The 15,129-nt window shown below is 38.1% G+C and overlaps 1 protein-coding gene and 1 long non-coding RNA gene across 2 annotated transcripts; one reads left to right on the top strand and one right to left on the bottom strand.

Annotated features, from left to right (window-relative positions):
- Positions 1-4,472: 4,472 nt before the first annotated feature.
- LOC132911808 (odorant receptor 13a-like) lies at positions 4,473-14,386 on the bottom strand. Its single transcript, XM_060968773.1, has 5 exons — positions 13,116-14,386; positions 10,956-11,055; positions 10,745-10,840; positions 7,380-7,535; positions 4,473-7,305 (listed from the first exon to the last, which is right to left on the bottom strand). The coding sequence occupies exons 1-5, from the start codon at positions 14,027-14,029 to the stop codon at positions 7,255-7,257; spliced, it is 1,317 nt and encodes a 438-aa protein (XP_060824756.1). The 5' UTR covers positions 14,030-14,386; the 3' UTR covers positions 4,473-7,254.
- LOC132911813 (uncharacterized) lies at positions 9,020-10,653 on the top strand. Its single transcript, XR_009659086.1, has 2 exons — positions 9,020-9,438; positions 10,431-10,653. It is a non-coding gene; the product is annotated as an uncharacterized LOC132911813 (long non-coding RNA).
- Positions 14,387-15,129: the final 743 nt, after the last annotated feature.

The following is a 15,129-nucleotide window of genomic DNA, read 5'->3' as shown; positions in this document are numbered from 1 at the left end:
GCACAAAAATCCGCAGTCTACTTACGAGTATGTGCATTTCAGTTTTCAGATGTTTGGTCCGTCTGAATGATAATTTATCAGGTCGCGTGTCCGCTGTAATTCGTGTAATTGTTCTGCGCGGTTTCAACGACTCGCGTGAAAGAAGAGAAAGTTGGACATCGGAAAAACAAGAGAGAAAAGTTATGATATTAGCGTATTAATGGTTGTGACTGAAAATAAAGGCAGACGGCGAGAAACTCGTAATGAGAAGAATCGAAGGCATCGAGGGGGAAAGACGAGGTATTCGCCGAGAGAACGCTATTAAGATTAAGATGCAAGGGGTGTGATAGAGGAATGGAAAAGCGGATAGTGGACGATGGGAATGCGGGCCGAGGTCGAAAGGAACGCGAAGCCTTCGTAGAATTCTCGATACGTGAACGCGTAGAAGCGTCGCTTTATTAAACCGGCTTTTATCACGTTCCAGAAACGGAGTCTTCAGTCTTTTTTCAGCCACACGAGGCTCCAGAAAACGCGATCGATCGTTTTCTTGCGCGGTGGCGCTCGTGATACTTGGCTGAAAAATTCATCCGCATAACTTTGAAATCGTAAATGTGCAAAGCAAGATAGAAGAAGATCAAACTCTTGCTCGCTTAGTATAAATTTATAATAAAATTTGGTATAAACGATAGTCGAGTAATCTGTTCGTAAACTCATCTACAACGATCGAACAAGCATTTTGGAGCTTCTCGTGGGGCTACGAAATGTCAATTTGTAAAGAAATTTCGTCCACGTTGAAGCAACGAGATTAGCAGGCAGATATTTGCACTTTGTTTCAACTTCGAATCATTGTATGCTCCCAGCGACCAGCGATACACCGAACTTTTGTTTCCGTCGCAGTGTGTTGTGGCGCGTGATTTCCACTTTTCTTTGATCCTTATCATCTTGAATGGAAACAGGCAACGAGCAACACCTTCCGTTGAACTGGCAACGGAAACGCGAACGAACACAAAAGAGGAACGTTAGAGAAGGAACAGCAACATCGACAGAAAGTTGCTCGTTGTTGCTTCCGCGAGGGCGCAACTTAGGAAAGGCGACGAGACTCGGTCGTTTGATAGCAACGGTGAACGACACCGATTAAAGTGGCATAGCTACCGTGCGAATCGCACCTCCCGTGTTACCACCTGTGGAGCCGAACGAGAAAGCGATATAGAAATTCCAAGCAGGAAAGCGAGTTCACTTGTTGATTTTAGGAAACTCTAGGGAAAACGCGTACCAGCTGCAACTTGTTGCTAAATCGGCACGCTTGCACGAGCAACTCGTTCGATTTTCTGCTGCTGTTGCTGCTGCTGCTTCTCGGTCAATTCCTATTCGTCTCGACTGGTTTTCACGGTTGCTCGATTGGAGCGTCGACAACGGCCAAAGACATTTCGCACAGATAAAACGAGATAGAAAGCCTGTCCGCGACAGGCGCCCCTCTATCTTCCTATTCCTATCTACTGTGCGTAATTAATTCAAGAAGAACGGACAGCGACACCAATAGAAGGCAACGATACCGACGATCGTCTTTTACACGGACTCCTCGTTTTTCCCTTTAACCTGTTCGTCGATCGTTTTCGTCGGACCAGAGTTTCTGAACATTTTGTTTACCACCGGCGCATTCTCGTGAAGAGAGCACGCGGTTGTGTCGATTTCGAAGGATTCGAAATTCTTTTTTGCACTTTTTTAAAGCTCGTAAAATAGTGTGATAGAAATGGTATTTTGAAATCCTGAAAAGTGGCAGTGTTTTATAACGCTGAGTACGAATGCGTACTTTTATTTTAGGGAAAAATTAACCGAAGACATTACGCGCTTCTCTAGAAACTACGTTTTTCAACGTCGCACCCACTAAATGTTCGAAACTCCGCATTTGATTAATTTGAAATTTTCACACACTATTCCGCTTAACGTTACATAGAACGTGGCGTGATATTTTTTTGATATCTTAATCCGTGGAGTTTGTATAAATGTTTTGAAGGTGGTTTTCTTCAGCGGGAGTTAATATCGTCCATAACAAGCTGTCATTTTCTTCTTTTTCAAAATTAAGGAAGGATAAAATACACTACATCGAAGATGATCTTACTTTTTTGTATAAGGTCGTACAAAAATTTCTTACTTTTTACGATTCAGTTACATTTGCCGCTGAATGCAAGCAAATGAGGTTCCATCGGATATGGAGCCAGGCAATGTTGTCAGCCACTTTGCTATTTTGTAATTTTATGTAAGAAAAAAAATACCAACATAGAGTTAGGACGTCGTTTAAAATATCCTATAAAAGTCTTGATCCTTTACCAAATGCTCATAGGCAAAAAGAAATGTTAGATTTATCCTTCTTTTCTTTTTGGAGTCTCCAGGCTTACATAAATAATGCTCCTTAAATAATTTTCTATTCTCGTTGACTGGACCTTCGTGAAAAATCAAAATTTAAATCCGCAATGTTGATTTGCAACAGTCGTCAAACTTGAAAAGACGAGATTCGTTATAAATAAAGTACATTGTAAAGTATTTAATTACTAAATATTGGATCATTTCATAAGTAATGCGGTTTTCCTAAAAACCCAGTTTAAAACAACGAGAGTTGTTACTACCGAAGTTTGAAAAAGTTGGAATGAGAAACTTGATAGGTAAAGATATTTAATTAATAGGGAATTGTAAAAATTCTGGGAAAATTTACCGCTGATCGATCGTTTTTCTGTACACAGCCCGTAATATTTTACTTTTAATATGAAAATCAACGATCATTCTATAAATAATACGAGTGTGTGATTGTGTGAGATCTTCGTGGACTCCTGAGGGTTTGAAGGCCATAAGTTAATTGACAAGTGATTTTTAATACCCGAGAGATGTTAAAACAAGTATGAGGTGATGTTCAGGATGTTGAAGCTTAAACAACAGACGTTTTGTAACTCCTATATACATCCTTTGAATGATTTCAAATTTTAGCATTGAAATCGCGACAGTCGTGTCTCATTACTAAACTGTGAATTTTTATGCAAATTCATATTTTCCAATTGAACGAGTAGCGAACCTCGGTAGAAAGTCGTTTTCCTTCCAGGTATCATAGAAAGCACAATACTTTGGATAACTTTCTCATATTATGTGCAGTCTGTTCAATCTTGTTAAAGTAATACTATATATCATTTTATTGAATACAAAATTTATTTAGAACGGAATAATTATTTTACATATAACATAATAGCTTGAAATATTAACGAACAGCGCTCTATTCTATTGTACTTCTCAAACAGAAATGAATTTGTTTTATTGAACATTCATTCATTCAATAGATACGCGATGCGCTCGTCTCATGGCGTTTTCCTTTTGCCTTCCTATCTTTCATTCCTCTTTTGTACAATACAGATGTACATACATCTATTTTCTAATCTAAATCTTGCATTTTTAAGTTTCCTATGCAACGCTTTTTATGCGGATTGCGAATTTTTATTTCGCAGTCTAGTCGTTACAGTGGTATTGAAATTTTAAAAAATTACATATAACGTACATAATACGTACTCACGTATCGTACGCACGTGTTGTATATTCGTAAAAAAGTTCTATGGTAAATGCATCTGGCGTGAAAAAGGTCGCGAGTGTGCATCAGACCAACTGTACAGTCGTCTCGTCCTTACTCGTTTCTTCTTTTCCAAACGCTCTCTTGTTCGTCTTCGCAATCTATCGTCGGTAGGAGAAGGTCTCGATGCGATTCAAGCAACCCAAGTCAGGACATCACGTTGACAGTAATCGTAAGAATGATGCCCTCGGATAACAATCTCGTCGAAATCCTAGATATCGCGGGATTACAGAAAAACTCACTTAACTGGTAATTGACGAGGAATTCACCCATTTATTTATTTCTTCTCTCTTTTCTGTCTCATCTATTTTGTTTATTTATTTATTTATTTAACTAGCACGGATCCCTTACATCATCATAGAACAGGAAAGTGTAAGTGTAGTGTAAGTGAAGTGTAAAAGAGCGAGCACTAATTTCAAGTTACGACTTTTCAAATTTCATACGAGTTGTCAGTATGGATGCTTTAAGTTGCGTTTACATTGATCTAATAGCATTGCAGTCTAGTGATGCAATCTAGCACTTTCGTTCCAGTAAGCAACCTAATCCAACGACAGGATCGAAAAGCTGGGTTTACGTTAGTCCAATCGCTGGTTGCAGCGATTACGTTCCACAATGGTTTGACTGGAATTCGTCGATGTCTACTTTGTTCTAGACTTCTTTGAACCGTTGAATGTGGTAGACTACGGTGGCAGTGGATTCACGTGAAAATCCCAGATTCCAGTAACGCTGGAATGTCGCATTCTCGGTAACGACGGGGATAAACGCTGGATTGAAAAGTAGACTTTTGGTGCAGTTATTAAATTGGATTGTTTATTAGAATGGTAATACAGTCGACGAATTAATCGAGGGTTTGAAAAAGTAGGGTCGCTGTTAAAGACGAACAAATTATCATTGTTATTTATTTATTTATTCACGTGAATAAAATTCCTTTGGTGTATACAATCCAGAAAAATGGGAGACACAGACGAAACATACAATATAAAAGTATAAAATGGAAGAAAAAGTAAACGTAAAATTTATACGCATGTACTGACAAAGCTGGCGAACCAAGGACTGTTCAAAGCGTTAAGAATATTTTTATAATTACGGAAAGTTCTGACTGCCCGTTGATTAATTTTATAGGCGACGTATCACAGAAATTCGTGTTGCACACTCTCAAGCAATTTTCTTGTTGTTTCCTCGCCTTTATCTCTATCCATCCTTGCGTCAAAAGCAAAGCAGAACTCGGCTTAACGATCTTTCGAAGACGTCGCGAGTAACGATTCGCCCGTAGCCGAAAACGTAGTAGTCCAGATCGAAGAAAAGAGTAACAAAAAGAAAAAAAAAGAAGCAAAATAGCGAACGATAAGATAGACGTGATCATCGATAGGGAGGCCAATAAGGTTTCTCTAACGCAGCTTCAAGTATCGTCGACGAACAGGAACGTGGTTTTCTTTCTTCTGGCTAATACAAGAAGCAGCGCGTTCGTTCGCGCGTACCTGACCGCTAAAGGTGCATTTACACCAAACGAACAAGGATATTCGCTCATCCGGTTTAGCTAGCGTAAACTCGTTGGGAACCATAACAATTTAGATTTAAATTACTTAATTGGGAATTTTTCATTTACTTTAATTTTATTACCAATATATACCTAAATTAAATTACCCATATAATTATATTATAATGAACATAATAATAAATATAATTTATAGCGTAAATCACTATAGCCTAATATCTGTATCTGATTTAAGGATTTAAGGATTAATAATATTAATTGAAGGATATTATATATGTTATTATTATTATGTACAGGATGAATCAGTAAAAACTACCGTCCGGAAATAACTCTTCATCTATTGACGTACTATCGGGAAATGTTTGAAGTAACATTTTTTTAACACTTCATATTTTTTTGGATATTAAGGCAACCTTGAGTCTCTCAAACGACAAGAACGACGTAAACTCAAGAGTACTGTTTTTCATGCATTAAATTTGATAAATTAAAGTTAAGATACCTCTGTTAGATTGATGGTTTTTCGGTATAAATAGATTGATACTTTTATACAGAGAATGTTCAACTGAATCGACTAATGTAAAAAATATTCGGTGCTGTTTAAAAAACTCAAGGTCGCCTGAATATTTCAGAAGATATGAGATATTAAAAAATTAAAATCTACCCGTCGGATCAGGCTCCTTAGATATACTAAAATTTCACTTGAAATATTTTTTTACAAAATCAGTAGATAACGAATCGTTTCATGTAGCAGTTTTTACTGACTCACCCTATATATATTAATTTAAATAATAAAAATAAATAATTATAATTAATAAAAGGAAATATAAGAAACTTTCAGTTTCAAGTAAAAGACACAACATATTTCTTGCTTCAGGAATTCAATAGCAATTAAATCATCGCCAAAGAGAAGACTTTGTCTGAGCCAATAGTTAGGAATAAGACAGCTCGTGACTATAAGCGGGCAAATTCGTGGCCAGATATCAGGACACTACTGTACCACGTTACATTACAAGAAAGTACATCCTGAGCAACAGAACGAAACATCTCTCTTCTCACCTATAGAGATTCGTCTTGCCACGAATCAAAACGAGAATGGAACGCGCGAAACGTTTTAACTCGAACGATCGATTACATCGAAACCCTTTCTCCCGTCTACTCTGCACTTTCCTCTTATTCTTCGCACGAGTTGACTTTGCGTCGATTATCGTCGTCCTTTCCTCCTTTCATCCACAGCAACGCCTGGTTCTTTCCCTTTGATCGGTGTACAATTAGAAATGAAATTTCGAAATCGGTTTCTATTTTCAGTCGGAACTGGTCAGTCGTCTACACACTCGCATAGACAATTAGTTCAATGATGTTGTAGTTTGATGACAAAAAGTATTATGATTACGCAGACTTTTATGTACATTCGTATTTCTGAAATATCATTAAAAGAGCAGAGAAGCTCGGTAGAAAATTGCTTCACTTGTCAAGTAGCATAGAAAACTGTATACTTCGAATATTTTATGTATTTCTCCCTGTTATGTGTGTTTTGTGTAATTTTGCGCTTTTATTTGCATTTTTTATAAATACATAAAAGCCCACAGTCTAATGATCATTGAATGAACGGACAGAAGAAGAAAATGACATTCCTCATCGTCCTTGACTCTGTCATCATCTTCGAATTTGTACATTTTGTTCTTACTTTAGCAAACGAAAACATATCTTAACATTGTAAGAAAATATTTAACACGAAATTGAAGTAAAAGACGATACGTACCAACAACAATTTTTCCATGTTTTATAGAACTCTCAGATATTGCTTAGCGTTAGAGAAATACAGTTGGGTCGAAGATGACCGAAAGAAGGTAAGAGGGGGATTAATGCCATTCTATCGTCAGTGTTTCGCGAAACGAACGTCAGTTTCGTGCTTCCTTCCTTCGTGCTCTCCTTTTCTTCTTTTCGCCTACGACTCGCCCCGCTCTTTTGATCGATGAACAATCGGAAAAGAAATTCTGTGATCGATTTGTATTCTCAGTCAGCCGTATTTATTCGATTAGCCGTCTACTCGTATTCGCTGGAAATACTCGAATGACATCTAATATAATGATTATTGGACGAGCATGAAGAAGGTAACATTCTCTTCGTATCCTGGGTGGCGCACTTTTATGGTCAGTGTCTCACGAAACGAAAGTCAGTTCATGCTTCGCATCATGGTGAAAAACGAAGCAGCGGTGGATATCATCTGAAAGAAAGGGACGACAGAAAAATAAGAGAAGGAAGAGAGGAAGTTTGGGGCAGATAAGAAAAGAATTTTACAGAGGCAAATGTTTCCAGCGACAGCTCGATGAATTTCCCAGCAGTCAAGCGGACCGGTTTTTGACCTCTGACCATAAGCATGTTCACCGGATTTTGTAAATTGCGAGGATACCGATACCAAGGAATCGAATACCCGGCGTGACCAATAGCTTCACTCTGAAAGAGAGAGATAGAACGAAACTGAGAGACCGCTGAAGAAATTGATGCGCAGGCTTTAAGTAGAATTTTCTATAAGAGTCAGACGTCGGCTGAAAATCAAAGACAGCGAAGCACCAGATGCAGAAGATTATATCGGATACAGTGTAGTAAACGCAAGCGATAAGAATAGCAAGTAACTAGCAATAGGAGCAACCAAACCAAATAATCTGGAACTGATCGTAAGTTGGACGAACATGGTATGAGCAAGATAACGAGCAAACATAAGCAAGTCCGTTGCAAGGCCAACCGGCTAAGGTTAATAAATATACTACTATGCTATTATTACTACTTCAGACGCATCTAGATTTTTTTGTCGAACGCAGCAGCTACATGGAAAGATTTCCTCGTCACTGATAGGCTGACCTCGAGTTATCAATGCATGTATATCGTCAATAATTTAAGGTTCTCAACTAAAAGGGTCAATATATATATTGTCAATACAATATCGTTAATATTTATCGGCAAACTGGATTTTCGTTGAGAATCCAGAATTAAAGCGTTGATAATATTATTGATTGTCTGAGATTTATTATAAAGCAAATATGTATCGATACATCGAAGTAATACGCGCCTGAGATTTATAGGAAATTAGAGTAATCATGAGCGAGATGATACTGCGTCGAAACTGTACGAAATAAAGAAGGATCTTCCTAAGATCTCCGCTAAAAATTTTCCAAGCATAGAAGTGTCGTTAGCAGAACGTCATCTGCCACTATTTTTATATAAATAAATTAGATTTTCCGTATACGTGTACATACACCAAAGATACTTTTTTGTTCAATTATACAGTGTTTCACGTAGAACACGAGTTATTTTAACGTGAAATTATTCGCAAATGAACGTAGGTGGATCAGGTGTCGAGTAGCTTGGATGAGGAACGCATCCACCTTAAAAACTCGGCACTTTAGTATGTGCGATATATCCTTACTATGAAAATGATAAAAAGATTGTTTCTCTTATCTTCAGTTCTTAATCCGAAAAAATCCTAAGGGATGAATCATCCAATTTTTTTTTTAAATCAAATTGGAAATTTCTTCAAATATACTTCCTAAATTGTGGCACTTTTGTGACACAAGGATATGATATATTTTCCTAACACGTAAATGACAAGAATTAATAACCATGCCTCTCTCTAAACATAAATTATAAATACTCTATCGCGCTAAATTTCCAATAAATATAAATGAAATTCAAATCTGATAATCACCTGAGAGAATAATCTATTATTCGTCCTTGGCCTGTATAGATACCTCCTTAACTCATCGACTTGCTTCTTCATTTTCTTTGAAACAGCGTTCCGACCTTTGTACGTCCAACACTTCTATTCTAGTTCAGCATTTTCCCCAATCGAGCCTTTCTTTCTTAAGTAGCTCGTTTTTACACTGCTGAACGGTTTTCAGCAGCTGTTCCTCCAGTTCTACTTTTTCCAGTAGCGACTCAATGCCTCGCAACCTCTACGCATCATCCAACTTTCCTCTCAAACGCATCTTAGCCTCTAAACGTTGCTCTCTGAATTCATCCTGTTCACTGCCGAGTTTTTGTGCTCTGATGCGTTCTTCGTCCAAGCTGCTCGTCACCTGCTCCACCTACGTTCATTTGCGAATAATTTTCTATTAAAATCGTTCATGTTCTACGTGAGTAAAGAAAGGTACATTTTTTAGAGAGGAACACCGCATTGCCTCGCCAAATTTTTAAATATCCCGTCTGCATTGCATACGTTAAGAACATCATTCCAGACGAATCGGATATTATTGAAATAACTCGTACGTTACGTCTATTGCGATTAAAAGTGTACGGCTGCATTTATTGCGGTCAAATGTCCATGAGTTGCATATTCCTATTTCTATATGCTTGTTAATTCGTCCAGTCGCGGGGAGACGCGTCGCGTTGAGGCGCGTCAACGGGAGTCGTAAATTCCCGTTACGATATACGAATCGACACCGCGAGCAGGGCGATCCCCTTATTTCGGTTAGGATAATAGGGGTGGTTATGATTGAATAACTGTAGTCTACAGTTATTTCATATAAGTATATTTACACCATTTAACAACACATAGATCGTACACAGAAAATCTTGGAGGTCGTCGGACAGTACAATGTTGAACCCGAGGGTTGATATCGTTAGCGCGTTGAATGCCGATCCCGTGTTAGATCAGTAGACGTGACTGCCCGATGAGCGAAAGAACCGTCCGAAGTATGTTAGAGCAAGTATGTTTGACTGTCTGAGTTATTGATGAGAAGTGCTTGATCGATGAGCGTAATAGCAATGACTTGACTCTCCGATGTTGAAAAAGAGAAGTGAAGTGACTTGACTGTCCATGGCGTAGAAGAGAAGTGTTTGACCGAATCGTTGACGAGAAGTGACTTGACTCTCCGTGGCGTTGAAGAGAAGTGACCCATCTCGTACTATTTAGGAGGAAAGCTCGGTGTGGGTATCCCTTTCTGAACTAAGGACGAGGATTCGTTGTTCACACTTTTCGGTAGAACAGTGAGGGTAACGATCCTCGATGCCCATTGATTATAGCCAATGTTAATAAACAAAATATGAGGAGAAAGGCTCCTGACTTAAAATGACTCATGGATGTCCTTGTTCTCGGGAAAAACCAGCTGTTTATAGGGCACATTTGCTTTCTCCGTAATTAGCAAGAGTTTGCAATTAACCTAATGACTGTTCACATTACCATCCATGAACCGAAAATACTTGTGTGAATAGAAGTTAAGCTGAAAAGATTCGGTTTATGGTGGTTCCATTGGTTTCTTGCAGGTCAGTGTAACGAGGGGTAGGCCTTGGCGGCCAGACCGAAAGGGACGTCGCACGGACCGTCTCGCGCGACGTAACAATGCTATATCGAAGATTATATATTCTATGTAATGGTAAAATTGTGGCAAGATAATTGTGGGGCTCAATATCCCTGTCATAACGTTTAAACTTTTATAAATGTACGTACGTAGATTCTTTTGACTGATCGTAGCTACCTGGAAAAATTAGAAAATCCTCGAGAATAACGCAATTGACACAGAGAAACAAGAGCAAACATATTTATATATTTGCTTCTACTACTTCGAAGTAGTGAAACGATCATTTCTCTTCTTTATCTTTGAAATATCGACAATATGATGATTTATGCCGCTGTAGCATATTATCTACAATTATCCTGAATAATTTACCTTCGATCGAAGAAGATCCGGTGGCCAATTGCAGAGAAAGAGCTGAATAATAAAGATCCCAAGTTGCGTGACGAACTTGACCTTGCCGGGATTGTCCTGTTTGTCAAGTATCAGCCAAGTGTATGTCATGCAAGGTTATCACGCTATTGAAAAAGAGGAGGAGAAGAAAGAAAAGGGAAAAGAATCTTTGGCTAACTATCTGAATACTTGCCTCGACTACTTTGAAGCCAATCAATGAGATATTGTACGTGCTGGTGATCAGTTGTATCAAAAACATTATATTTGTCAAGTTCTCGATATCCTTGCACAATCTAGCAGCATAAAAAACGGCAACTAAAGACGTAATGTTGAGAAAGAATTATATGTATACGTATACCATTTGGGGAGCGGCATAGTTATTTTTAATTCAAAACTTGGCACTTATTTTAATATAACTACATCGTTATGGTCTATCAAGCTCGTAATTGCACAGGGATAAACTGGTGGTCAAAGTAATAATTATACAATTCGAGTGAATTCAGTAAATTTTATAGGGAAAGATTAATATAGAGGGAAATCATCTAATATACAAGGTGTTTCTGAAATCGTGGCACAACCAGGAAGGTGGCTATTTCTCGTGTAAAGGTAAGCCAAAACTATAGAATACAATTTTTTCATATACAGCTCCGTCTTCGAGAATGTTGAGTTTGAACACTCGTTGAGTACACATGCACTCAACTAGCCGTGATCTGTTTGGTATAGCCACTATAGCTAGATATTTCGTTACTTTTATTTATCCCACATATCAGAAACACTATCCCACGAAACAAAATTCGTCGCACATAAAATCCATAAGAGATGGACACATGCCACAGACCAAAATCGCAATCCCACAAAACGAAATTAGTTTCTCACGAATTTCCCACAAAACTCAGAAGGGTTCGGCGCCTCCCACAAACAAAAACCAGTATCCCACAAAACGAACTTCGTCGCTCATAAAACTGTCGTTTTTGTCGATCTTGTGGGAAATTTGTGGGAAACGATGTACGTTTTGTGGGATAGCGAATTTCTCTTGTGGGAAGTGCCGATTTCTTGTGGATCCTGTGGGAAAATTGTAAGAAACGAATTTCATTTTGTGGGATGGTGTCTTTGGTTTGTGGGTGTCACGTCCCGCGCCCCGCGCGATCCGTAGCACGAAAGTAAAATTGGTAATTTCTTTCAAATCAAAGTAATTTAAAACGTTTATTTGAAGCGGTGTTTACAGTATTTGAAGTGAAAGGCAGTTCAAGCCGCTAAAAGCTATATCTTGCGAAAACTTATCTATGTTTTTATATTTACTTAATTATGTTTTTATAACGATATTAAGACAATTTAAATTGTAAACAAAATCGACAGTTGAACAAACGTTGGGGATCTTCCTAAACATTTTTAAAAGAAAGACCCCGACGTGTTTCATCTCCGACAGATATAAATAAATGTAGCGACTCAGAAAAGTTAGTAACGATAATTACCGTTCGTCTATCGAATAATTATATTACCGTTCGTCTATCGAATAATAATTAATTACCGTTCATCAACCGAATAGTTACCATTATCTATCGAAGAGTTAGTTATCATTTTGTCAAACGAAGAATTTTATATCCGTCAGTCTGTCAGTCAATTGACAATATCGAAATCGAGTAAGATTTGAATAATTCATTGCATATTGTTAATTTACTTTCGAACAATTTTAATCCTTTCCCGTGCCAGTATTCCCATACATAGCAGGTTAGCCGAAAGTGTAACTTATTGCCAGTTGCATTAAACGTCAGTTAACGCTACTAAACACGGCAACGAAACAGAACGTGACAGTAGAAAGCGTTGATTTCTTGTGGGTTTCATGGGAAATTCGCAGACAATGAAGTTTGTTTCGTGGGATGGCAATTTTTGTTTCTCGGAGGCATCGATTTTTTGTGGCTTTTACGGGAAATTTCTGGAAAATGAATTTCATTTTGTGGGTGAAGGACATGAGAATATTCAATATAACAGATGGAATGTAGATAAGTGCTACGGGAATTAAGACAAGAGATATGGGCTAGGAATACTGAATGTGAAATATATGCGGGAAAATGGAGAACATGAAACAGTAAATGTGGGATTATCGATTCTGTATGTGATGGATACAGAATATGAGAAATGGAATATGAAATATAGAATATGGAATGGAGAAATTAATTGTGGGAAGTAAAGTGAAAGATATAGATTAAGGTAATAGTTATGGAATATAGCATTCGAGCTAAGGAGTACGAAATATAAAATATGCGGCTGAAATGTGAAATGTTGTATCCATTTAGGATAATGTATACGATTAAAAAAAAATTTCGAAGCACCGAATTATACGAATCGCACTCACTTTAGTAACAATTGATGATGGTTTAGGCATGTTCGTAAATTTTTCATGCCTATATTCCTTGACGACGATTCTATTCTGATAACCGATGTGGTTTCTGTTGCGGTCTTCGTCCTTGTTGCAATTGATAACGATGTCAAAATCGGTGGCGATGACGGTGATTCAAACGAATAGGCATTTTCAATTCTAGATTGAATCGTGTCGAAATACCCACACGCGATTAGAATAAGCAAAGGACCAGTCGTGTCCACACCGACACAGGTCAAACCAACACTGACCATGGACCCAAGTTGAACAACGTACACGATCTCGTACCACGGTGTTTCTTGTACGTCGATAAAAAACGCGTATGGCAAATATCGTCGCTTATCGTCCGTCACTTCCAGAGATTTCGCAGCTTCCGACGGAACAAAGCTGCTATTGTTTCCATAAACCATATCATTTGCAAAATGCTTCGGTTCGCTAAATATCAAAGAGCCAAATTGTATCAACAGCACGTAGAAGAATATAGTTGAAATGCAGCTAAACAAGTAGCAGCGACTCAATAGTTTCGCTTTGTTCGTGTAACTTTGAACAATCTTCTTTTCGTGTGAATTTAAAGTCGACCAGAAAGACTCGCAAATGTTCAATATTGTTTGACAAGAATCGCGCAACCACAAAAGAATCACGAATCGCGTTTGTCCTGCTATGAGTGGGATGATCATTGCAAATGATTCCAAAACGGTGGTCAGAGTGTGCGAACTCGTTGCAAATTCGTACACGTATGAAACGGTGTTAATTGTCATGCAAACGAACGCCAAGCTCGCCAACGTGTCTCTGCTCACTCTTTCGCTCGAGACTACACCGGTCAATCTCAGGAGAGCTAAATTTAGATCGATCGTTTTTTCGAATTCACGTTTCGTTTTGTCATCGCTCATGTCTATATAGCTTTGTTTGTCCCAGCTTTTAAATATGAATTTTCTACTTAATTGAAGTTGAGCTCGAATTTCTTATTGGTAGAAATATAAATTCCCCGAAGAATAGTTCACTTCGCCGCGAGTCTCATGAGTTTTCGTCGTGCCGGCTCGGTCTGTCTGTATTTGGCGATTCGTTTTTCTATCTTTTTCCCCACCCTCTTTTTTTCCATCTTTGGTTTTATTAAAGTTAATGCAACGCGTGAGAATCCGCGCGTTGTGTTCGCAAGCTCGATGATCAATGTTTCAACGCGTGCAGAAGTATCTCTCTTCGGACACCTATCATTATCGGCAAGAAAGCAAAGTTAAAGTCGAAGTTTTCCGACTCCGCGAAATTTTACGTAAAACACGCGAGATCGCGTGAACATAGCATACGATTTATGTTTTTTCATCCGTACAAGAAAAAATAACGTTGACTGAGAATCGTGACATTGCGGGAATTCGTAAGTATAGGAAGATCGGAGGACTTGTGTTCTCCCGCTGTGAGTAGAAAATGACATCGATTCCAAACCGAATGAATATAAAGCAAGATTCTTATCATTTTATAGAAGAATATGGTACGTACTTGTTACTTTTACGTAAGTCTTGCAAATGTTTGCAAATGAACATCCTGAATGCATTGGTAGAACCAAGGAAACAAATTAATACTTTTGCCAAATGAGCATTAGTAAATTCAAGATCGCGAAATCGCAAAAAGATTTTCTTTTCTTACATATCTTATTGTATACCTACCATTGTTCATACGACAAGATTCTGCTCTTTTAATTGCGTTCATAAAAGTATAATTTTGCATAAATATCCGCAGTCCAGTTATGTAACGAATATACGTATCAACATATAGAATCGTTTATTCGTGTCCAAAATAAATTTCACGTGTGAAAGAAGAAGCAGTTGAAATCTTAGCAATTAAATCTTATTACTCGAACTAATAAGAAGCGCTAGAGTTGATAGCCAATAAACCTCGATTATCGGAACTGCTCGGTTGTCCGAGCTGTCTTGTCCATCAGTCGTTCATCGATGAACGAGAGTCAACTGTGTAGTGCGAGTACAATAGAACCTCATTT

The sequence above is a fragment of the Bombus pascuorum genome, chromosome 11 (assembly GCF_905332965.1).
Source record: "Bombus pascuorum chromosome 11, iyBomPasc1.1, whole genome shotgun sequence".
NCBI classification, from domain to species: domain Eukaryota; kingdom Metazoa; phylum Arthropoda; class Insecta; order Hymenoptera; family Apidae; genus Bombus; species Bombus pascuorum.
This window is presented reverse-complemented; position numbering and strand designations above follow the sequence as displayed.

What these genes read in the sequence shown, in the direction of transcription:
- LOC132911808 (XM_060968773.1), bottom strand. Translation starts at nt 14,029, where the DNA reads ATGAGCGATGACAAAACGAAACGTGAATTCGAAAAAACGATCGATCTA. An exon ending in TTGGCTTCAAAGTAGTCGAG is followed by an intron (nt 10,841 to 10,955) that starts GCAAGTATTCAG and finishes CTTGACAAACAG; the next exon opens with GACAATCCCGGCAAGGTCAA. An exon ending in CGGATCTTCTTCGATCGAAG is followed by an intron (nt 7,536 to 10,744) that starts GTAAATTATTCA and finishes TCTCTCTTTCAG; the next exon opens with AGTGAAGCTATTGGTCACGC.